The sequence below is a fragment of the Sinocyclocheilus anshuiensis genome, unplaced genomic scaffold, assembly GCF_001515605.1.
Source record: "Sinocyclocheilus anshuiensis isolate Anshui unplaced genomic scaffold, SAMN03320099.WGS_v1.1 scaffold465, whole genome shotgun sequence".
Classification (NCBI taxonomy): Eukaryota; Metazoa; Chordata; class Actinopteri; order Cypriniformes; family Cyprinidae; genus Sinocyclocheilus; species Sinocyclocheilus anshuiensis.
Window position 1 is genome coordinate 1,178,027 of NW_015539898.1, and position 26,165 is coordinate 1,204,191.

The window sequence follows — 26,165 nt, forward strand, 5'->3', positions numbered from 1 at the left end:
ATGGAGATAAGAAGATGATACGACAAACATTGGTAATCCTCTGTTTAGAAAGTGCAGGTCAAGTTGAAATGAATTTCTCTCTTGGTGAACTTGGAGATTTGAGCATGTTTTTTTACACTCCTTTAATTGCTTGGAAGTGTGAATTAGATGTGTCAATATGAAGTAGTTTAAGATCTGGTTAAGCCAAACTTTGTCCTTACTCTTTACCGAGGTAAAGAACAAACTGATTGTAGAGCTGTATGTTATTGTCATCATGAACATTAAGAGATACATGTAAGCAGTATGTTGTTGGGTTGTTTCTATTTGGTGAAGGCTTAAAGACATGGCCGGGTTACTGACAGGACATGCTTACCCCAGTAACCTTGTGCATTCAAGTTTAACGCTTCAGGAAAATCACTTGAACAGCCTGGATGAAGGGGCCATCCTTAAACACAATGGGTGGAGTTGCTTGTTTAGTTAAAGCTCACACTTTTTCCTATATGTAAACTGGATGGCCACATTTCAGGTTTGCATCACAAAAGTATCAACGTTATTGTGCAGTCATGTTTTTGTGTGAGCCTGATAGTCCACACACCTCTAATCTAGCCTAATGTGTCACAGATTAGGATGGGAGAAAAATAGAGAATGGAGACATGAATGAGAATGGGAAGATTTTACTCTAATTACGAAAATTCCTCGACAGTGCCAACAGACCCATGTGGAGGCTTTGTTGGTGTTTCATTGCATTAGTTAAGAAAATAGTCTTTTCTCAGAACTAAGTTCATTTTCTGGACCATTTGTGATATATAAATAATGGCATTTGAATTAATCATTTTGAAATCGGTTTTATCATACCGAAAAGTTCAAAAGAATCGGTTCGCAAATGTTGCAGCGTTTTCTCAGACCGCCAGAGGACGCTGTGAATCTGCGACATTAGAAGCGTCTCTGGAATAGCATCTTTAACTTATTTAAGTCGAAAAATAAAGTGGATTCTCAAATTAGCAGTTTAGGGTGAAGCTTTTTCTTCTAATGATGCAAACATCGCTGCTTAAATGTATAGATTTATTTTACGCATAGGACTTTTAGTGTCAAATAAGCAATAAAGGCATCAATTAACTTGTGGCTGTTGTATTGTGCACCTTTCAACATTTCACACGATTTAAAGACACTTCCAACAGGCAGGAATAGCAATTAAAAGTACGCAAATAATAAAAAATACATAAATAATTAGTCGTAAATAATTAATAACTATTTATAATACTTTATTATTTACGTTTTCTATATACAGTATTTATATTTCCCCGTTTATTACTGTGAAGCTGCTTTGAAAATATTTAAAGCACTACAGAAATAAAGGTGACTTAAAGTGTTTAAATGAATAGATAGATAGATAGATAGATAGATAGATAGATAGATAGATAGATAGATAGATATCTTGTGTCTTTATTTGCAAGCAGTTCAAACGAGATTATCGTCTTGAATTGGATATTGTCTGTGGTACTTTGGCATTTTTGAATATACTCATAATTTCAGAGGGAGGAAATGAGCGCTCAGATTTCAGTCGAGCTCTGATTGGCTCCCGCTGAGAAGATTTGATTGGATGGCGCTGCGATGCTGCGGTGTGATTGGCTGAGACGCGCTTGCTGGAATGTTACAGACGCACATATGCGCTTGTCTGCAGTGAAGGGGCTCATGATCTGGAGTTTGAGTCACAAGAACCTCAGCCTGGATTGCACTGAAGGTTTTTTTTTTCTTCCTGACAACAAATGTAAGTGCAAGACTTGATTCTGCATTTGAAAAGCTTCATGCATGATTTTTATCTGACATAAGTTACTTATGTCTTGTTTTCCCAGTTTTTCAAAAGCAGAAAAAAGCAAATTATTATTATTTGTTTTTTTTTTTACTTTATTTTCCTTTTGCAAAGCATGATGTTTCATAAAACATATTTCTATTTCAGGAGCATCTAAATTTCTGGATTTGACTGTCATCATTTCAGAATCATGGTAAGCATGCCTCTAAATGATCACCTCTCCACACTCATTAAGGCTTTGTCTTGTTAATTAGCTACCATAGATTGTTTACTCAGTCAAACTGCACTGATTGGACATCACTTTACATTATATGCAGCAAAGGATTAGTTACTGTGAAGAAATTTCAGCATATGGCATAACATCTGCAGCCCAGTGCCAATCTGTGGATAGAAATAATGCCAGTCACTCGACCCTGTGTGTATGCTACTATTACTGCAAGCATGTGATTATTATGTTAATTCAGATACAGAATTCAGCAAATATATTGAAAAAACATGTGCCAGTTCTGCATCTGTCAACAAGCCAGAAAAGCTTCCTAAAAAGGGAAGATTTTTGGTGTTGGCACTTATAGTTTGGAATAATCATGCATTAGACAAATGAAACTGGATTAGGCACTTTGTATTACTGTGCTGGTTTTGTTTATGATCAGTTATTAGAAATTAAAATGCATTTGGGTTTTTGGTTCATTTCTCAATTGCATACTACTAAAACATCAAGCATGGCAGTACCATTGTTTTCGAGGTAGGAACTGGGACTAACTTGTTGCTAATAGTTACACGTTGAGACTGTTAATTATAGACTTATGAGATCATATTTTCCTGGTTTTCTTTTATGTAACCCACTATTTGACATTGATTTTTGTAGATTTTAATGCCTATGAACCAGCTTCACTTGTAAATGCAAAAAGTAGTTTGTATTGAAATTGCAATTGACTGATTTAATCTATTTCAAATGAGTAAGCTATGCTCTTCCGTTTTTTGATTATGATTTATGTGTATATTTGTGTACGTGCATCTGACAGCATGGATCGAAGGTGTGGTAATTACTCTATTGAAAAGTAGTGTTCCAGGTGTGGCTAGTAACAGGTTTATTCCAACTGATTTTGATGTGAGGGCAGTAGTCATCCAACCTTTTGATAGCTGGGCGTGAGTGCGTCCACATGATGTGCATTCATCGGTTGTTCGGTTGCCCTCTACCTAGAATAGAGTGGTTTTTCAGCTCCTCCAGACAAATAGAGCCATGCCCTCTCTAACAGAGCTCATGCAGGTCCAAGCCTGTCTAAGGAGCACGATTAGCCAATCTAAGGAAAACAAAATCAAAGGAAGTGTGACTCAAATTTTATATAGACTTTTTTATTTATTTTAATTATTAATTTTTTGGTAATTGTTGCTTAAGCTCAAATTATATATATATACAATTTAAAATAATCAAATTTATTTATTTACACAAATATATATATATATATATATATATATATATATACTAATACAATTAAATGCAGATATGTATTTTTCAAATGTAGTACAAATGAATTTACCTTTCAATATGAAATTTTATTTATCATAATAATAATTATGTGCATAATGTGCAATTATGATATTTGTATGTATATGTATAAAATATGTATAAAAGAAGCATTTTTTAAATGTCGTACAAATTTATTTGTAATATTTTATTAAAAATTCTATTATTTATTTTTTAAATATATGTATTATGATGATAAAATTAAATGCATATTTTCAAATGCATTTTCAAATGTAGTATGAATGTATTCATAAAAATGTTTTAATCTGAAATTTTGCACCCAGTAGTCTTACCATGTCTTTCTGTTTTTTTGCAGCTGTGTCTGCAGGAATCAAGTGACTGTCTGCGGGAACAGATGCGTTATATGATGCGATCCCTGCAGGATCTAAAGCATTTGCGGCGGAGCTGCACAGCACCCCCTGTCGGACCTCCAGTGAGATTGCGTGCTTGTAAGCAGCTGATAGCCCAACGGGAACGGCGAGCACGGTTGAGGATCAGCGACGCCAGTGAGGCGAGCAGTTACGACTCTGCCTGTTGTCTGACTAGTTCTTTGGAAGAGGAGGACTCTGCAGGCGGCCCATCGGCTGTTAGCTCACCGAGCAGCGAGCGGAGTCTGGAGTTTGATTCGGGTTACTCTGAGGCCTCCTGGCAGGATGAAGGAGTGGTGTTACGGCGCACCAAAAACATCCGAGTATCTTCGTCTGCGTGTCTTCGCACCAACCAGCCTCCCAACACCCGATTGCGTCCCAAGTCCACTTCTGACGCTTGCCTGGAAAGTTGGACATCGTTTGAGACCGCAAGTGACCCTGACGACTGGACTACTTCGCTACTGACGCGTGGACGTAACCGGCAGCCGCTAGTGCTGGGAGACAACAGTTTTGCTGATCTCATTCAGAACTGGATGGACTTACCAGAATGCCCAGAACAGACGGAACAAAAGCACAGTTCTGGACACAGTTTCGCTAAAGACTTCTTGGTAAATGTCAAACGGAGGATAGCTGGGATTTCACGGAGCACTGATGGGAGAAGAAAGTCGTCAGATGTTACAAAACTGAGCAAATCAATTGTGGCTCCCAAACGATTTTCTTGCCAGGTTGATGTACAGCACAAAACGCCGTTCTTCTATAAATCCCACACGGGTCTGAACGAACTGGACACAGATTTCTACCAGTTTACGGCATTAATGAAATCTGGAAGCAGAATGCCCATTGTCTGTAATGATATTATTGGGTACATATGACTACAGTTGTGTCATTATTAACTCTCAGAACGAGTGGACAATAACTCCAGGAGAGACTAATTATTTTTTTTAAGAAAAGCTTTGTCCGTAATCTTGTGTAAAGTGCACAAAAATAAAAATATTAAAAATTCATATTGGTCATTTGCATTGCTCTTGGTGGCGGCCTAACTGATCTCAATGAATGAAATGAAACCCAAAATGAACTTCATGCAACTAAACAGATTTTTTTTTTTAAACACATTAAGAGATAATGTTCACTCAGGCTGACATTATCACATAATAAACCCAGACGGTGAAGAGGGCCCAGACATGAAGAGAAGGGGTACTTTATCACCCTGAAAGGGTTTATTTTGTGATAACGACAGGATTAATGTACGTTATCAAGCTGTATTTAAACTTAAACACGCTGCTGCTCAAAAGTTTGGGGTCAGTAAGATTTTTAAGGACACAATAAATTGATCAAAAGTGACAGTTAAAGACATTTATAAAGTTACAAAAGATTTATATTTTAAATAAATTATGTTCTTTCAAACATTCTATTAATCAAAGAATTAAAAAAAAATGTATCACAGTTTCCATACAAATATTAAGCAGCACAGCTGTTTTCAAAATTGATAATTATAAGAAATGTTTCTTGAACACCAAATCATCACATTAGAATGATTTCTGAAGGATCATGTGACACTGAAGACTGGAGTAATGATCACATCACAGGAATAATTACATTTTAAAATATATTAAAATAGAAGAGAGTTATTTAAAACTACAATAAATAATAATTCACAGTATTACTGTTTTTACTATATTTTTTTACTGTACAAATAAATGCAGCCTTGATGAGCAAAAGAGACTTCTTTGAAAAAATCGTACAGACCCCACACGTTTGAACAGTATATAAATATTTATATATTATTGCAAGCAAAAAAATTCTATTTTATTATATTACAAGCACATGTTTTTAAATGTGCTGTGCCTGTACTTGTTCAGTTATATCCTTGAACCAGTTTTTGTTATTATAAACAGCTGAAAGTATATTTAGCAGCTTACAGCAGTGGACAGGAACGCGGTGTTCCTTGGACTACAAGTTCTTGCTTTTTTGGCGTCTCTGGAGGGGAAAAAGAAGCTGAGCAGAAAGCTCTTTAGTGATGGCAGAGAGGCTGTATCAACACGAATATCTCAGGTGGCCCTGGCAGCATGTGTTAAATGAGGTAACCCTGCTTGTGTCCCTTTACAACCGCATGGGGAAAAAATTGCAGCAGCTGGATAGAGGATGAAGACGTTGACTTTAGCTTCATTAAGCTTTAGAGTGCCTCGGTTATCAGACTAATGCATCCTGCGACACCGCAGCTTGTGCAAACTCTTATGAATATGTTTGCTTAAAGACGTATTAATCATTTTTTGGTTGGTTTTGAAATATTAGCAGTCACAGATGGTGACCACAGAGTCATAAAAGTCAGACAATTAAACTCCTACAAAGCTGTTCTCACCGTATGACGTCAGAGTTAATGAATCAAGATTTGCGAGATAATAACAGGAATTAATGACAAATGCATAATGGCCTGCTGTACTGACCTCAGACCTGCGGAACAGACATACTGTAAGAGGAGAAAGAAATACTCAGTATGTTGTTTATCTTGGCCTTTGTGTGGAAAAAGTGAATTATTGCTCCAGTAAAATCAGGCCTTATCCCTAAACAGTCTTAAGTTACCAAGCTTATAAAAAACACTTTATATTTAAGGCTTTTTCTTTTTCCATTGAGGTTACATGGAACAGATGGACCGAGTTGCTGGTGTACAAGTGGAAACAGGGCATTGCACTTAGAGCTTAGAGAGGAATACATAACAGCCAACGTGTGCCTTGTCAGTCGTTGTAAGAATATCCAGGAGCCTCGTGTCTCACTCCTTGCAGACAGTTTTGGCAATGTGACTTCAAAATACGTCCAAAATGATTCTAACAACTTAAAGAGAAAAGCAAAAGCCTCATAATAGAGCCAGGACAACTTGAGCATTTCATGTTTATGCATGGAAAAAGCATGATATTCTAGAAGCACTATAGAGGAGATTAGCGTAAAAGGTCTTTTTCTATAGTCGGTTATCTTTCTGCAACAGTTTGAAGTGCAAGTAAATCTTGCATAGCTATTTAAACGATTAGACACACTTATAGCTAATTATCTGAATTATAACACATCTGGTTTAATGACAGAGACATTTAAAAGAATCTCTATCGCCTCCTTGAGTGCTGAGGTTTGTTATTGCCAGTGTAATGCAACTGTGTGTTTAGTATATACAACTCTACTTGCAATGCATTCGCCAGGCATTTGTGTACTTGTCTACTGCTTGTTTCTAGCCTAAGTCTGACAGCGTCTTATGTTGTCAACACATTTATTTAGTTGTAAAGACTGAAATGTGAAATGTTGGTATTGTAAGATTCCTCACATGCATGGAAGCTCCATCCACTGGTGGTGTTTGCTGCCTGTGTTTGAAAGCTGAAGTGCAAAAGCAAGCGTTGAATGTGTGTCAGCCTTTACAGCGTGTAAGTGTGTGTGGAGTGTGTTAATTGAAGTAAACGTGTAAGTGTGTGGGGGCCAGATGTCAGTGCTTTCAGACTGTGTGCTGTGGGGGCAGCCATTCAACCAGTCAACCCAGACCAGTCACACAGAGACAGAATCATCACCTCTGTCTGTGTTGGCAAACACTGTGAAGAAGTTCCCAGTTCCTTCTCAAATACATCTTAAATTAACAACAACACATGTCCGCCACTGTCACCATGTTTATACCACAATCATTGACTTCCCTGTCACCATTCCCATAATCCTTTGAATTCCACAATCACACTCAGAAGCATATTCTGGTGATATTTAATTTTAAAATGAATATATTAATATTTTGATTAAAGAAAATGAAGCCAGTTTTAGAACCGTTAAGTTTTTTTTTTTTTTTGCATTTTGACATTATTTTCATGACAATTAAGCAAGTACGTTTCATTCGATTTTCATTACAGTAATACAGTAATTTATGTAAGGCAGTAATATAAATGCATGTAAAAGTATGTAAATATAATATAAAATTAAAATGCATATATATATATATATATATACTGCTCTAAATTCTGCTCCTTTTCCAGTTTATAAACATGCTTTGAATTCTCAGTGCAGTTTGAGAGAGGCTGTCCTAATATACACAGTGAGCATCTACAATGGAGACGTAGGCTGACTCTGGTGGTCATGTACCTTACAATAGAGTCTGAAGTGAGATGGAGAAGTGGACAAGAGATGTGCCGCATTCCTGCCAACAGCCCCCAGTAAGCCAAACAGCATTTCGACAACCTCCAGCGACACACTGATGTCACTTTAGACCGATGTCCAAGTGTCAACACCTGTGCCAATGGTGCAGTTAACCTCTAATGGCAAATCCCTGCAAAAGAGTCTGCTCGTCTGTTTAATACAACTCAAACGGTCAATTCGGGTTTGGATTAATTGGTTTATGAACCATTTAATAGATTAAAATAAGGAAGCTTAAACACAAAAGGAAGTGTGGCCTAAAATTAATTAGACTGTTATAACGTGAGGGGAAGTCCCTATTAGTCTAACGGGTATTTATTTGTTACACATTTCAGTACACAATGGAAATTGTGGGCGTTTTTCCACAATTCCCTCGAAACTGGAAAAGTCAGCCTGAAGACTGTAGTGATGCACCCAGGAAATGTCATCAAACCCCTTGGAAGGCCGAGACATTTCCAAAGAACGTGAGTGGTGAAATAGGGTGAATTAAACGCAAGGAAGAAAACATGTTCAGACTCGCCGGCTAATGCTTGTTGTCTGTGTATGTGTCGGCTGCTATTCTTCAAAAGAAAACTGTCCTATTTTTTGTGTGCGCCTTTTCTGTACATACACCTCCACTCATCCTCCCTCATTAAAAGCAGAGTTCACCTCTTGAATTAATATCCCGGTCTAATATACTAGTCAGTCAACCAGCCGCTAATGGCCTGGCAATGTCAGGAAAATGGTAATGCACACATTAGCTTTGTGAATGTGTGCAGATGTATACATTACTGCTTCTACATGTTCTTCGCTGCCTAATTGGACAAGAGGGTCTCAATGTCTGTCAACCATTGGCGATGGACAATGGCATCATCTATTGGCCCAACCAGATTGGACATCAGTGCATTTGGGCTCACTTGAATTGTACGTTTCTATATAAAAGCCTTAAAACACACACACACATCTGTATGTTTGTATCAGCAAGACGTGAGCTACATTTTGAAAGGAGAAAGCATTATATTAATACACTGCAATTATGTCATTATGTCGAGAGCAGTAATGCATCTCAGAGGTGAACTGAAATGTGCACAGGCAGACTGTCATAGACATTTATATTTTATATGCACATATATCTATTTTATTTTATGAAATGTTATAAAATTGAGTAAAATTATACAACCATTAATTTGTAGAGTGCTAAATAGTTGTCATATGTTGCACTGCACTGTGGAAAATAGGATATTAATGAGTAGGAATGGCAACCACCAATGGGAATAAATATTGAACAGGATCTGTCGGCAAGGCATTCTGGGTGATTTTGATTCATACATTGGTGTTACATCCCAACTCATGGAAGAAACACAAATAAGGAAACTGAGCCCAAAAGTATCATTCTAAGCTAAAATATTTATTTGGTCTAGGGGTTACAAATAAAGATAATAAATTAATAATAGCAAATAAACAAATAATAAGCAGAAATAAAATTAAAATGGCAGAGGTCCAACGGAGCTCAACTGCAGGATGTTCTAACAAAAGAACTAGGCTCCTCCCCAAACAAGGACAGATCTCTTAAATACCCAGTTCCCCCAATTAAGAACAGGTGGATCCTTAGCTGGTAACCTGTAGAAACAAATAAAACAGCAACAAAACCAAAACAACCTGGTCCATAACAATTGGTCATTAGCAGTTGTTCATTTTATTCACAATATGATTTATTATGCACTGCTGCTATTATAATGATATATAAATATGAACAAGAAAACATTGTCAAAATGCAATTATTAATTCATTTAGCAGATGCTACAAATTATGAAATTACAAAAAAAAAAAAGACTTATTTTTACCACCAATGCATATGATCATATATTCATAAACATACGTACCACTATATAAATATTGGGTAAAATAGTCAATTTTTAATTAGATTACAAAAATTTTCATTAGATTACACTACAAAAAGAAAATAAAGGTGTCGTAGAAGAACCATTTTTGGTTCCCCAAGAAATTTCAGTAAACAGCTTTTAAAAGAACCATTTTTTCTTGGTGTGAAGAACATTTTAATAATGTAAAGAACTATAAAAAACTTTTTCCACTATAAAGAACATTTTTGTGATGTGTTAAGATTTCATAGATGTTACATGTTCTTCGTGGAATCATAGATGCCATTAAAGAAACTTGAGTGTAATTTGTAAAATACTGAATGGAATATTTAAAGTCAACATTTGTAATGTTAACTGTGTTCCGCTTTGCCTTTATGCTGGTCAGGTCCTGTCAATTGAGGATAAAACACCTGACCTGACCCTTTGCGTTGCTGACATGTAGAAGTGTTGCATTTGTTATTTATGGTATTTCTTGTAATGTTCTTTCTGTCTCTGTCTTGCACACACACACACATAGCAAGTCATCTGCCGCTTTTCAAACCCAGGTGAATGTGATGAATGCCCATCTCTCTGCAGGGGTAAACAGAGTGGATTCTGGGTAAACAAGAATCAGTCAGGAAGAAGAGCAAAGCTCTCACTCAGAGGTCAATCCCTCCCCTCCTTCAGAAAGAACTACCTTCTGCAGAGAAAAGAACATTTATTTGCTGTAGACAGTATTTGAACAAATCCATAATTGCACCGCTTAAATATATCGAGGGCAAAATTGTGTTTTTAGGACATTGAAATGAAATATAACTCTCTCATTAATCACATTTAACCACAATAAAAGTTGTAATAAAAATATGCTCTGTTTAATGTCAAAGCAACCCTTTTGATGTTCCATATCCATTGTAGGTGGATTTGAAACCTCATCTGTAACCCAACATTGAAGTTCATGGGAAAGAAACAGGCCAGTAGGCAGAACCAACAGCATATCCCACGAGGCTTTGCAGCGCTACTCATGAGTTCTCATGGTCATGAGGAAGGCCAAACATGGCCTTCAGGGTCACAGGCCATTTCCCTCTGCTGGCCAAACATGATCTTTCACAGGCCAATAATAAATTGTTAAACACAAAGACAGTCTCTGCTATGAAGTTGTAACACTCACAAACCGTGGTTTATTTTTCTTACTTTTGAGAATGTAAATCTGGGTCAGGGTTGATTTGCAGGGTTAACTGTGTGAATGTTGCTTTGTTTTAATTCACAATCATGAACAGAAAAGTGTTTGGGGTGCTGTTTCAAATCAGTCTCACCATACTATCAGAGTATATACAAGTATGATGTTACAATAACTTATGTTTGTAAATCTTGCAAGTATTGTAAAAATATTGTGGAATTTTTTTCTTTCATGTTTGCTTTTTTTAGTTTAAATATTAATAGCAAAAGTAGACATGTGCAGTGTGTATTTGACTCCACCGTGTTTATTATTTATTTTACTTTATTGATCGCATGAATGCAAAAGCCAATCAGAGGCATTTCAGTTTTCCCCTAAAATATATATATGTGACCCTGGACCACAAAACCAGTCATAAGGGTCAATTTTCCGAAATTTCCGAAAAAGCTGAATAAATAAGCTTTCCATTGATGTATGGTTTGTTAGGATAGGACAATATTTGGCCGAGATACAACTATTTGAAAATCTGGAATCTGAGGGTGCAAAAAAAATCTAAATATTGAGAAAATCGCCTTTAAAGTTGTCCAAATTAAGTTCTTAGCAATGCATATTATTTTTTATTTTTATTTATTTAGTCATTTATCAGACGCTTTTATCCAAAGCGACTTTCAAATGAGGACAACAGAAGCAATCAATTGTAGTATTAAAACAACTAAAAACAGATCCAAAACTAAAAGCTAAAACTTTATAAATACTACCTATACACATTTTAAAAATAAAGAGATTAAATAAAAATGACAAATGCATACAACAAAATTTCAAAAGTTAACATTTAAATAAAATAAAGCTAAAAACAATTCAAAATATTAAAGAACAAAAGGTATAAGGGTATAATAATGATTCTAACATAACACTAAGCCAAACACCAAAAAAAAAGCAACTACATGTGTGTGTATGTACAACCACACACACATACATATATACTGTATATGTACATACACATTTATAAATTCAATATATATATTATTTCATTTCCATTTAGTTTGTTGAAGTATTAAAATAACTCAAATTAAATAAAACTAAAAACTTATCAAAAATTACGTTTTAATACATTTACAGTAGGAAATGTACAAAATATTTTCATGGAACATGATCTTTACTTATTATCCTAATGATTGTTTGGCATAAAAGAAAAATCAATAATTTTGACCCATACAATGTATTTTTGGCTATTGCTACAAATATACCCCAGCGACTTAAGACTGGTTTTGTGCTCCAGGGTCACATATTATTGTGCGGGCCATCATTGATAGAAATCAAACAGTGGAAATGAGCTAAATCGATAATTGTTTTCTTTTCAAACTGCAAGTGGGCTAGAGTTTCTACTAACGCGAGAACTATTTCGCTTCTCCCCGAAACGTTTTTACGAACTTTAAGTGCGCAGGTGTTGGAGACTCGCAAAAAACAACTGAATGAATTAAAACGTTTAGAGGAGGTTGGTTTGCACGCGCCAGCTGCAACATTTTAAAGGTAGGGTATGGGATTTATTTACATTGTATACGCCGAAAACAATAGCCCTGTTGCTAACTGTCAGTAGGATATTGAAATAGTGTATGGTTGGTCGTTTTGGCAAGCTTTTGCTGCTGTGACTGTGGTAATAGTTTAGTTTTGTAGTCGTCAAACTTCGTACGCGATTTTCTGTCATGCCATGATAGGCCTACTATATATTATTCGCGTAGTCTTAGTACAGAGATAAGTTACTGGACAGTTGTGTGTGATTACTAACAATATTAAGGTTGAATAACTTATCTGTGGTGGTTGAGGCAGACACAGTCTCCTATATTTGCTGAGGTGTCACAATGAAGACAGATGATCGTCTAGTGCCAAAAGTTAAGTGGAGGGAAAGGGTTTTTCTACTGAAAGAGAATAACAGGATAAGATGAGGAATGAATACAAAAGTCAGCTAATATCAGTCCCTTCTTTTTTTAGGGTTTGGTTTTTGAGCCTTTAACCCAAATCCTTGTTTACTTTCACTTATGTTTCTCCTTCACTACATCTGAATATGAACTCTGCTGTTATTACCATTGTGCAAGAGAGCAGACCTTCTGTGGAAGTGTGTGTGTGTGTGTGTGTGTGTGTGTGTGTGTGTGTGAGTAGCAGAAGCCTTCAGGCTGTTCCTCATTACAAATCCAAAATCAGTGGAGTCACGTTCAGTGCATCGGTATCAGGCATGATCTGGATTGGCTTTGGTTCAGTGGACTTGTGGAAAAAGGGGAAGAAAAGAGACAACTTTGGCCTACAGATGCACAGACACACCTAATTTACAAAGAATGGAAAAACACATGCACACTTCTGGACACAGTTTGTGTTACTTCTTTCACTGGGTTTCATTGTTGTTTATAAGTTTCGGTCATGTTCCTGATGTCATTTTTGATAGAACCATAAAGCTGAACTAAACTATATTGTAAACCTGTACAAATCTGCCGGATTTGTGACATATTTTCTTCCATATTGTCACATACATCCGATCCGTGGGAAATAGATTGTAGATTGGTTGGAGGCAGAAAAATAAACAGGGTTTATAAAATAATTAGAGAAATCAATAATTTTACTAGAAGATCAGGTTTTGATTAAAAATTCATGGATGAATCGTAAGATCAATAACATGCATTTAGAAAACAGATTTCCATTTCTTGCTTACTTTAATATTTCAGTTCTCCAAGTTTCTCCTTTCTGAGATTCTGATATGTTTCTCCTGAGTAAAAGAAGAACAGTTATATTTAAAGTAAGATGTAATTAATTTGAATTGGGTAACCATCTGCAAATTATAAGCGTATAGATTGTGGTACTCAGAGCTTTTCTCTGATGCAAGAATAGCCACTAATTTTCTGAATATTACCACAGTGCTGTGAAATGTGTTTCAGGTCAGAGGTGAGACTGTGTTTGTTTGAAAGTTTATGCGTCTTTACAGCCACAATAAGCAGAAGGTGCCACTGTGGACACATAGAGGGAATACTCCACATTCCTCCATGTCTTTTCTCTAAAGATAAGTATACAGTGGGTACGGAAAGTATTCAGACCCCCTTAAATTTTTCACTCTTTGTTATATTGCAGCCACTTGCTAAAATCATTTAAGTTAATTTTTTTTCCTCATTAATGTACACACAGCACCCCATATTGACAGAAAAACACAGAATCGTTGACATTTTTGCAGATTTATTAAAAAAGAAAAACTGAAATATCACATGGTCCTAAGTATTCAGACCCTTTGCTGTGACACTCATATATTTAACTCAGGTGCTGTCCATTTCTTCTGATCATCCTTGAGATGGTTCTACACCTTCATTTGAGTCCAGCTGTGTTTGATTATACTGATTGGACTTGATTAGGAAAGCCACACACCTGTCTATATAAGACCTTACAGCTCACAGTGCATGTCAGAGAATTTAAGGGGTCTGAATACTTTCCGTACCCACTGTATGTGTGTTTGTTCTGAATAGCCAAATGATTCATGACAGATTCTTTTTCCCTTTGGCTGACTGTTGTGTTTACTTAAACAACAACACATGTTGCGTATTTTACAGCTTTTTATGTAGGGCTTTTCTGGTTAAAATCATGATTTGAAATGCAATTTTAAACAAAAAATCCAGGTTTGCTTGTTGAATTTTGTGACTAAATATGACTATAAAATACTACTACTGGATATACTACTTAGTATTATTAGGGGCCAAGCACCAAAGGTGCTTAGGCACCTATTGTATCCTGTTGTACACCTATTGTAGTTTTCTTATTATTATTCTTTCTTCCTTCTTCCGCTCTGGAAGTCTATGGTAGCCCATAGAACCACTTGCGGTAAAATTATGAAATTTGGCACACTGATAGAGGACAGTCTTATCAATAAACACAGCAAATTTGGAGTCTCTAACTCAAACTCTCTAGTGCCACCAACAGGCCAAGTGTGCATTCATATTTCTGCTAATAAATTTTGAACCGTAAGGTTTGCTTTTCGAAAGCAAAATTATTTTCCCACTGATTCCTTCGCCCATACCAAGTCGAATGCATACCAAAATTTAAATTTCTATGGGTCAATTTTTTTTTCGCAATTTTTAATTATCGGAAAAATCTACTTTTTCGAACTTGTCCTAGATGGTTTGTTCAATTTTCTCTAAAATTGGCTCAGATCATCTTCAGAGCATTCTGGCAAAAAGATATCAGAAGCTTTTTGATATACCAAATGGTTTTCGTAAAGCGCGTTAACGAATTTGACGAAGTTTGTGCAAAAATTGACATGAGGCTATATCTCCGCAATGCTTTAGCGGATTCTGACCAAACTTGGTATGTGTTATAACAAGCATGACCTGAGGGCCCATGAGCAGTTTCGGGAAGCCCTTAAAGCTTCTCTTTTGTTGATAAGCGCTTCTCATTACAAGTTTGGAAAAATGGTTGGCACATGCCTTTGCGATTTGATGATTGCACTAAGACATTTCAGTTTTATTTCAATTAATCCCTAATTTTATGCATATTTTTACTAAATCAGCACCTCTAAAGGTTGACAAATTGTGTGTCCCAGACCTTGTGATGATGTTTATTCAACATTATATAACTAAATATGACATTCAAAGCCGTCATTAGTAAATCTGTCATTTTTTAAAATATGACAGATGGAAAGGCCTGAAAAACTGTGAAGTGCCTAATAACATCCTGTCCCATTTCCCCTTCCCATTTCATCATTCATAGGAGTTGTGGGATTACAAATTTAAGAATCTGTTTAAAATATGCTGATCCTATGTTCTGACATAGCATCACATGAAAAACTAAGGTGAAGTACATTGTATTTAGCATTTAAGGTAAATTACATCAGACAAATGATTATCTTAAGCAAAGTGTAGCAAGAGGTTCCTGTTTGTTCCTGTTCTCCTATTGTTAGTCAAATGAACCAGATTACTGAGAAGATCACCTTTTGTTTGTAATGGCTCTTGGTGCCTCTGCCCCAGTCTTTGAGTAGTTATACTGATTGGATTAGGACTGTCAGCCTGATTGGATTAGTACCTATGCATTTGAATGACACTGTTATGCTGATGAGATCAAGGCTGGGAAAATGCCGGTGTCGGGCTGATTGCCTGTACTTCATTTGCATGCTATGGGTTAGATTGTCTCCACCTCTACTGAATGTATCCCGCCCCCTTAAAATGTATATAAACTACAATGTATTACTGCCTTAGTCAGACTTTTGATGACTGCAGCACCACGCAGCGCGTTCTCAAAAAAGAACTCTGCTGAAGATACCCAAGAGTCTCCTGGTCTCTGCTTCGACAAGGAAAAAGTTTCCAACAGAGTCATCAGCATATAAGCCAGTCGCACTTGACGTGTTAAGCTTTCCACTTGCATAATATGCTATTATATGATCACATTCATTCATATTCATCTAGACCTAAAGAATCAAGAGGTCTTATGAACAACCAGAGACACCACAATGTAGGCCATAACCTCTACTGACCCACAAAATCTTTCATCAGCAAAAAACTGGTTCTCTCAGAGCCTGGCTGATTTCTGAAACACAGGAAATGGTTTGGAATGGAGGAGTGGATGTTCTTCTGGCCTTGCTACAGTTGGAATGGGACTCGTAGTGATAAGGACACACACACTCTCTTTATTTCTGTCTTTCTGTCTCTCTCTCACACACACAAAGCCAGTTCTGTTGAGCTCTGTGGCTGGCTGCAGGGGTGTAAAGTGCAGATGAACAGTGAGCGACTGCCGGTGGCGACCATGATGTCACCCTGTGTGGTCACATAAAGACTGGCTTTGGGAGACAGGAAGCTGAGGTCAGAGACCCGACCCTAATGCGGAGCGACGCTGTGTTGGACAGTAGAATAGACACATCAAGTGGTGTCCCACGGCAGACGCATAGAAGAGACTGACTCAGTATGTTACAGTATGAATGAGAGAGAGAGAGGAAGAGTTTGTGGGTGTGTGTTTGTGTCTTCTTGGACTTCCTGTGTTTTTCTTTGAATATTCCATTCAAATTTGAACTATTTTATTGGTCTGATGCTCTTATTGTTCTTCTTCATTAAATTCAAGCTGTAATGGACAGCTTTTCAAGGGATGCATGATGTTACTGGCCGATATGAAATACACATGATTCAAGGGATTTTTTAAAGTCAGTATTTAATTGTGCTTGCTCATTTCCTCTATTCTTACATTTAGATTACTTTGCAGTCATCTAAGGCTTATTTAAAGTTATTCTTTAAAAGTGCTAATAATTTAATCACATGGTTAATTGTAATCTTTAGCAAATCTCCAATCTGATACTGTACATTGTAATGTTGTGATGCCTAGATTGTAGCATTTGAACCAATTGAGTGTTTTATTTTTATTTTTTAGACAAAATTGTATAGATTTCCTGATTAAACAGCTATTGGCCATAACATCATTATTGAAGAAAATAAGAAAATAACTTAGTTTACTGGTATCAGAATAATTTCTACAAAAATCATGTTTAAAGTGCTGCACTTATCATGAATGTTAATGGACAAGGCATTGGATAGAACTTAATGTTAATCTGTATGTTTTAACAAAAAGTTTTGAAAGTATTGAGTATATGAGAACTATAAAAATTATATGGGGAAAAAAGTATAATAAAAGTATAAGCCTAGTCACAACACTTTGTCAGTCTGCATGAATACCAGAAAGGGGCTGTTCACACAGGGAAAAAAACACCCATAGCAAATATTATTTAGCCAATAAAAACCCTATACAGCACCATTGTAAGTGCAAACTGGATTTTGCCTTAGTTTTTACAAACTGACAAATTGAAATAATTATCTGTGGTTATTGAATCTGGAGCATCCCTTTAAGTATCTCCTTATTTCATAAGTGCATTTTTATTTTTCCTCTTATTTATGCAAACAAGAGCTCAAGCGCTCGGCATGAATGCTTAAAGTATTATAAGACCAACCAGACATGATGGTTTGAATTTTGTCCTCAGACAACACCGTTAAGGCAGTAGTAGCATTCTCATTAAGCTGAACACACGGCGATCATTGCTAAGCCTGAGCGATGATGTAATACTTTATTGATGCTCTCTTTGGGTTAAGCTCAATTGCTCTTGTATAAGAGCTGTCTGCTCGTCTGGATGGGCGGCAGTGGCCAAAGAGGAAGTCAGCGGGCAGTCTTGTGGCCTAGAGAGAGGAGTAGAGATGGGGAAAGAGGGAAAAAGGGTCTTGTGAAGGGTCACATGGCAGCTGCGCTAACTGTATGACCTAGGTGTGGATAATTCTCTTTTTCACAACTAGAGCATTAACATTCTTGCCCTCATGCTCCCTTACATTTGAAAATAAATTAATAAGGTTTATTTATTAAAATTTATATATATATATATATATATATATATAACTGGTAATATTTCTCAGAAAAATGACCAAAAGGATCATCCCCAACACTGCTTATATGTATATGTGAAGTGGAGAAAATTTTGTGGGATTTAGTTCTGTTCCAAAACGTAAGCTTGTCTAAATATTCAGCTACCTTCTGAGACAGACCATAAATGATTGATTTGAAATGCTCTACATAGGCAGCAACTCTTTTAATGTCTTACAAACAGTGAATTCCACTAAGAATTGGTGTTAGTGTATTGTTAAGCTAACAGCTAAGCCAACTAGCACAAAAATACATAGTACATATACTATTTTTATTGATCGTTTGCAGGATTAAATACTATTAGAATATGTGAATAATCAACTCTCTTGGATGAACTCATTTCACAGAGCTAGTTGCAATGCATTATGGGATTGCCTTATCACTTGCTGTTAGAGTTGGGCCAAAACAAGTCATCTTAGAAGGAACAACCCTAAAAAATCCCATGTAGCTTTCTAGGTGGAAGATCACTAGGTTTTGGAACAGAGCTAGTCTTCACATCTGTAAAAGATTATGAACTTTAGTGACTCTAAAAGTTACTAATACGCGCTTTTATCAAGAGCATCGCTCACAATTGCAAAAATATTTTGACTGAAAGCAGTTTCACTAGCTTTTATGTAATTTTACTCTAATTGTACAACATATGTAGCACAAAGGACAGAGATTTTTCTTGTAAGTGTTTTCTTTGAAATTCTGTCAGTCACGTTGGCTAGTATTTCAAGTACTGCCGCTTAAGTCAGAAGAAATGAATAATCAAACGGTAAACACAACAGGTTTGGTAAGAGCAAATTACTGACATGTGTAAACCCTTTACAATCATTACATTTTCATTTTGCTGCTTCCAAAAATATTTTATAAGGTTGTATATTAAACATCACACAAACCATCAGTAGGCTATAAGCTTGATCGAAAACTTAAACCATAATGAGCCCTTTCTGGAAAAATGAAAGAATTCCTTGTGATTCAGTTGCCCTCTCTTTCTTCATTTCCCTTAGTCTCTTAATGCAATAAGGAGGAACCAGTTAAAACTGACTGAAAAAATGAAAATCACACATTCACAATCTCCTCTGCAGTCATGTGGATGATTGTCTTGTGTCCCTGAATTGCTCTTATTTAACAGAGCATCATTTTATTACATTATTTAAAAAAGAGATAATATCTAATCTAATAAGTTTAAGGGTTAATTTGTCCTACAGATACCACACAATGTCCTCTGCTTTGCCTGAACTGATCCTTTTTAAGACTTGACCCTATTTGGGTGTATTCCTGCTAGTAGGCCTCAGGTAGGTGACATTTTAGACCTAATATTAGCATCTAAACCCAATTAGTGCAAACCAGTCTACAAGGGCAATGTCACACCTGAGGGAGTACAGTCACGTTATGACATTTGTGTTTTAACGGTGTAACGGACTGAGTGTGTGAAATGAGATGAGTCAGCGAGCCAGTGACAGTAGCAGTGCCGCTACAGGGCACAATGGATCGTGGGAATCGACTGTTGTGGATATACCTGCAAAACCAGCTACACATGCAGAAGAGGAGGAAAACGCATCTAAAATTAGCATCCAGAAATTCCCACTATTAACTATATAGGTGTGATAATAAGAATTACATATTTATATTTTCTTAAAAATTGTGAATACTTGTCATGTAAAACTCGCCGCTGCAATGTCAGAGTTAGCTTGACTTTCTCAGTATTGTCTATGCAATTGCTAAGGTGTTTTGAGCGGTGTCTTCGTCATTTCTAAGGAGTTCTGTGGCTTGGTTGTTGCTAGCAGGTTGCTCGGCTAAAATGAAATGAGCTGATAAGTTGTGCAACTATGAGCAACATAATTGTGATTCTTATATATAAAGAAATATGATTTTTTTGAGTGTATGTGTGTTAGCAGGATGTGAGAAGGGGTCATATCAGTCGTGACCATGCTGGTCTTCTCTTCTTTTCATTGGGCACGTGGGTAGCCGTAGGGCAGATAACATCAATAGCTCCAAACATCTGAAAACACAGACTGACCACTGTCTGCCTAATTAGCCTGACCAGTGATCTGACCCTGCACTGCCCCTGCTGAGAGCCCGTCAGCCATTACTGTCCGCTGCATGACGCCAAACACACACACACACTGGCTTTCACTTTACTCAAAAGTGAAACTGAGTGACACTGAACCTTTACTCAAATGATTTTCCTCAGCATTTTATGTATAGTGTCTAAAACACTTTTCATATCAGCATCCATGACCAGAAGTAATTCTTATTTATATATATTTGCATAAAGTGCTCTTTTTAATGCCTGTGTGTGTGTTTTTAAAAAGCTGACTTGTTTTACTGAATTCACTTTTCTTTTGCAGCACACCATATCTTCAAACATTAACTATTTATACACAAACACAAATGGTGCAAATTAACACAATAGACAAAAGATTGTTTTTATAGCTGGTACAAACATGTAAAATATGTTCCAGCTAGGATTTGGCAATAGACAAAATAGTTCATCGCAGTTAGTAGACCATCATCCCCTGTGACATGATTTCACTGGTATGTGGAGTTGTGTTTGTTGATGTTGATTTTTACCTATAGAGAGTACATGACAAGAACCCTTTCCACAACTTGGCAATCATAAACGTCATAAGAATATTTATTTTAGTGTTTAGGCTAACATAAATACAAGCATGACATTTTGTTCAGTCTTTCCTTTTTAATCACTTTATCAAACCCATTATTGAATTAGTATGTTTACATTTACGCTGTATGGTAGCTTTGTCTTTCCTGGGAATTCTCATTCAGGTCAACCACTGCATGACTTGAGATATACTGTACATCTCAGCCAGATATCCGTGATGAGTAAACGCTAATTAAAGTGACATTGACTGAGAGATTCTTGGCTTGTATTTCGGGAAATTTGTCGCTCTGCCCTGTTGATTAATGTGTTACTCACTATTGTTCATATATATATGTGACCCTGGACCACAAAACCAGTCTTAAGTGTCAATTTTTCAAAATTGAGATTTATACATCATCTGAAAGCTGAATAGCTGAAAGCTTTCCATTGATGTATGGTTTGTTAGGATAGGACAATATTTGGCCGAGATACAACTATTTGAATATCTGGAAAATCTATAATTTTGACCCATAAAATTTATTTTTAGCTATTGCTACAAATATACCCGTGCTACTTATGACTAGTTTTGTGGTGCAGGGTCACATATATGAAAATGATGCACAATAATGATTTCCCAAAACCTGTAATTAAGTATTACATTTTGATATGTAATTCATCCTGCACTGTTTGTGCAACACACACACAAACACACATATATATATATATATGTATGATAGCTCAAATCGAGTGGTTTGATTTGGAGATCACACTATTAATTTTCAAAGCGATCAGGCTAACAGTTTTATCTAGCAGGTATTAAATCAAGTGCAAAAAAAATAATTAAAGGAAGTACCCAAGCCATATCTAGAGACTAGAATATCTAATTGTGATCTAAAATTAGTACTAGAAGGATGACTTTTTCAAATCTGTTGAACTGTCAAACAGTGACTGGCAGGTTTCACGTGACTTATTATCAGCTTGAATTTATTTGTTGACACCTGTAGGCTGTTCAGTGCCAAGGACAATTACAGGTGTTGATTGGGATTGGCCATACCTGTTGATGCTTGTTCCCCAATGTCTTAAACAAGATGGGACAAGTTTTATTGCAAGATGTAGTCATTAACTAGTGCAGTTTTGCTATTTTATATTCAGCACACTCAGTATCAGCTGCAGATATGCTTTAACAAAACATGCACATAAAATGTTTTGTTTGATATTTTATTAGTATTTAATCTTTACTAATAATTGTCAGTCCAGCTGTCGATGAACACACATGATGACGATAAGCAGTCTTTAATAAATCTACATATACTGTAGGTAAATCCAAGCAAGAGAAGGCAGGAGACACACATAACATTGACTATACCCGACAAACTCAAACTGAACAGATAGGAACTTAAATACACAGACCAAACTAGGATAATTAACAAGACACAACTGAACATAATGAAGAACTCAAATCAGAAATCATGATAACTAACTAGACAGAAAACTGTGCAAACAAAGTCCAAACAATGTGATGTTGTGACACCAGCATCTTATTGTAGCTTGTAATGCAGCAGTTTATCTTTCAATATATTGATTAAAGTCCAAATTAAATGGCTGCAAAGTCAAAGCTGCATGTATTAATTTTTGCAGATTGTTTTATCCAAAGCAATTAAACTGCATTATTCATACCACTATAAACAATCTGAACTCATTTATTCACCAATCAACTCACAATGGCATCACTGACATCAAATAGGAAGTGATATGTCTTTATGTGGCTTATTTGAGTACATGCAATTGAGATTTGAGAGATGTGGTGGAGGAAATATGTTTAGTGATTTTCAGTGAATGTCAAAGTTGGCAGAAAGAGTCATATGGACCACTTTTATGGTACCTTTTGTCCTTTTTGAATAAAAAAAGCTTACTGTATGCTTTTGGTATATGGAAGAGCTGTGTCAACATTTTGCTAAACCTCTTCTTTTGTGTTCACCAGAAGAAAGAAAGTTTGGAGCAGCATGATGGTGTGTAAATACTGACTCTGATCTAACTCTTTAAAAGTGAGGTTTATTTCAACGCAGTTCATTTATCTTTAGGACACTATAAACTGTTTTTAGAGAATCAAGCTTTAGACTTTCTTTCATGTTGATACGCAAATTAGTGAGGCAAAGAGCTATAGTTAGACATGAGTTCAATACAATACAGTCCCTCAGTAGTGACAATAGTGTCCCTCGTCAGTGTGATCATATAAGTGCCAGATTGTTTGCTTTGTAATCCACCAACATATTTTATTAAGCATCTGGGCAGCCAGTGGCCCTGATTAAAGAGAAACAGATTCTCTCTAAAAGAAAAGGAGTGAGTCTTTAATGTGGCATGCTGAGAAGTCATACAAAGTGCTATTACCCAGACCAGGCCCTGGAGGCATCCGTCCACGTTACCACTCTTTAAAAGTGCTGCATGAAGGATGTTGTGCACAAATAGCCACTCTCTTCTCCCACTAAACACATTAGCATTTAAACGGCGGTCATGTGGATAGCATTTTCCCCTCTTTTGCCATTCTTTTCCTTTTTATGTTCCCTTGCAAACAGAAGGGCTTTGATGACCAAAACTAAAACCTTCTTTGTCAATTTTGACATTAATGTATGTCTCATTGTGCTGTCTTTATTCCAGCATTATGTCAACACAAATAATCAGCCCTGTCTGCTTTGAGTTTCCTTGATGAATTCACTTTTGATCGCTTTTTCTGTTTATTTCAGTGTTTTTATGAACATCTGGTAGACGGTGGTCTGTAACGGTCTCTGGATTGGAGCCGTTTTTAGTGGTTCTGATGACAGATCTGAATAATAAAGACATTTTGATGTTACAGGCCACAGGAAATGGGGCTCACTTTTGACCTTTGACCCAGGGTGTAGCACAGGGTCTGATTTTGGAGTGTGTGTATTTGTGCTTGTGTCTGGCTGAAAATGATGGTATGTGAATATGTGCATCACTATAACTAGTGAACCACCTACAACCACCATCAAAAGTAGGCAACATAATTATTATTTTAGCAATTATGGTAGTTATGCTGTCTTCAAAGGCATCTTCTTTTGGCTAATTTTCTCAGCATTGCACAAATCGTTCATGAGAATAATCCCAGAATTATGAGAGAATCAAGAGAGTAGATGGCCAGAGTTATGGGTATTTTTAATTCAACAGCAGAAGGTATTGATCAAAATAATTAAACAGTAATAATTATTACATTCATAATAATTCATTATGATAAATTTAACAGACTAAACGACAAAAACTGACCCTTTTATTTGAGTAACTAGCCTATGTATTTTTTGCTTATTGTGTTGTTGGTTAGCAACATGTTAACGTCAAACTTTACTGGATTCAGCTGTGATACAATGACAGTCAGAGAAACTGACTTTGAATAATGATGGTGTTCCCCTTTGGGACCCAGCAGATGTCAACTTTATTTTTTGCATTTAACTGTCCTCTGGGTCAGACTGAACTGAAAGGGACCAGCTGTTTTCAATCTTGGCTGTGTCTGATGGTCAGTGAAGGCTGTGCTGAAGGGATCGTAATTACGGGGTGTATGTATTTCAATAAGTAAGTTGAGTGGGAGCTGGTTTTACAGCATTGTGTTGCTTTTCGGATCTGGAATAAGAGAGTTATGATAAATTAGATACTGATGACCTAATATCTATATCTTGTCCCAGATTTTTATGGGTTATATTGTTCACTAGTAAGCATCTTAATGTTTGTTTTTGAATTTTCTGTCTCAGTAATGACTGATTTGAAAAGTTAAAGTTTTCTGATAGTATAATAATTTGTTGTGATAAAATGGTTAAAAATAGCTGAAATATGGGCGTACAAATTGCTGAATGAATTTCTCAGATCCCCAAATGCTTTTGAAAATATGCAGAATAATAAATATGCACAACCTGAAAATGCATTATTTTTGGGACTGCAAATGGGAATGCAAATTAATAAAATATTTTTATGACATTATCAGGAGATTAATGGCTCTGTTTTCCTCGACCTACACTGGTAATGCTGAAATTATTGTTTCTAGTCCTTATGTCTCGTTCTTCTTGATTAAGAGAAGAACTGTAAATCTGAGCAGGCCAGCTAACCTCGGCCGTTCCCTGCTGGGTTAAGTGCAGTCACAGCACCAATTTACCCCAAATCCCTCGTGTGTTCAGCCTCCACTGCTGTTCTCATATTCAGTTACAACTAAACTGTGCAGTTCTCACACCTGACCACACACTGCCCCATCTACATGCTATGAATGGTTTATGGGGTGCGTGTGTGTATACAAATGTGTATATGAAAAGTTTTGTGTGAGTATGATTTTAATTTGTTTGAAAGAAGTATCTCATGCTCACCAAGGCTGCAATTATTTGATCAAATATTAAGTAATATATAAACTGTAATATTGTGGAATATTATTACAATTCTTCTGTTTTTATATATTTTAAAATGTAATTTATTTCTGTAATGCAAAGATGAATTTTCAGCATCATTACTCCAGTCTTCAGTGTCACATGATTCTTCAGAAATTATTCTAATATGCTGATTTGCTGCTCAAGAAACATTTATAAATGTGTTTACGATCATTTTTATCTGTTTAATCGTCCTAGCTGATTAAAAGTATTAATTTCTTGAAAAAAAAAAATCTTACTGACCTTTGGAACAGTAGTGTGTATACATGGGTGGCATTTTAGATGTATAGATGCATAATGCTGTGTTTATGTATTTTGTTCTGAGGTGAGTGTCTGTATCTCAGGATTAGAGGAGTATGATGTGGTCCCCTGCTCTGACTATATAGGAGATCATTTGCATGGCTCTGAAGTATAGAGAGCTGCTTTCAACCATATGGACCTCCAGCTAGACTGTCAGCATCACATAATGAGGGCGAACACACACACTCATATTCACCCCACATAGCATTCATAGCAAAAACCACCAATTAGACTGTAGAAATAACAATCAATTTGACAGCTAAGAGGACGAGATTGAAAAGCCACATGTGAGATTCACATGCCTTTATTCTCTGCCTCTGCACCCTTAATGTTTGCTTGTTCATTTTTTATATAGTATGAGAGATAGTATTATTAGGAAGGTGAGTATTAATAAGTACTTTATGTGTGTGTGTGTGGATGCACATGTCTTGATTAGTGCCATAGATCAGACAGTGTGCTGTGAAAAGAAAGAGACGCACAGGTCTTAATTAACACTCTCTCAGGGCTTCAGGCCACTGAACATGCCCTAGTACACACACACACACACACACACACACACACACACACACACACACACACACACACACACACACTTGTT

At 36.3% G+C, this 26,165-nt stretch overlaps 1 protein-coding gene across 2 annotated transcripts; it reads left to right on the forward strand.

Annotated features, from left to right (window-relative positions):
* Positions 1 to 1,645: 1,645 nt before the first annotated feature.
* LOC107686008 (protein FAM212A-like) lies at positions 1,646 to 4,660 on the forward strand. 2 transcript variants are annotated; one of them, XM_016482797.1, is made up of 3 exons: positions 1,646 to 1,747; positions 1,937 to 1,982; positions 3,631 to 4,660. In XM_016482797.1, the coding sequence occupies exons 2-3, from the start codon at positions 1,980 to 1,982 to the stop codon at positions 4,552 to 4,554; spliced, it is 927 nt and encodes a 308-aa protein (XP_016338283.1). In that variant the 5' UTR covers positions 1,646 to 1,747; positions 1,937 to 1,979; the 3' UTR covers positions 4,555 to 4,660. The 2 variants fall into 2 exon arrangements, with proteins under 2 accessions (XP_016338283.1, XP_016338284.1); XM_016482798.1 differs by lacking the exons at positions 1,646 to 1,747; positions 1,937 to 1,982 and adding an exon at positions 1,992 to 2,204.
* The last annotated feature ends 21,505 nt before the right edge of the window (positions 4,661 to 26,165 follow it).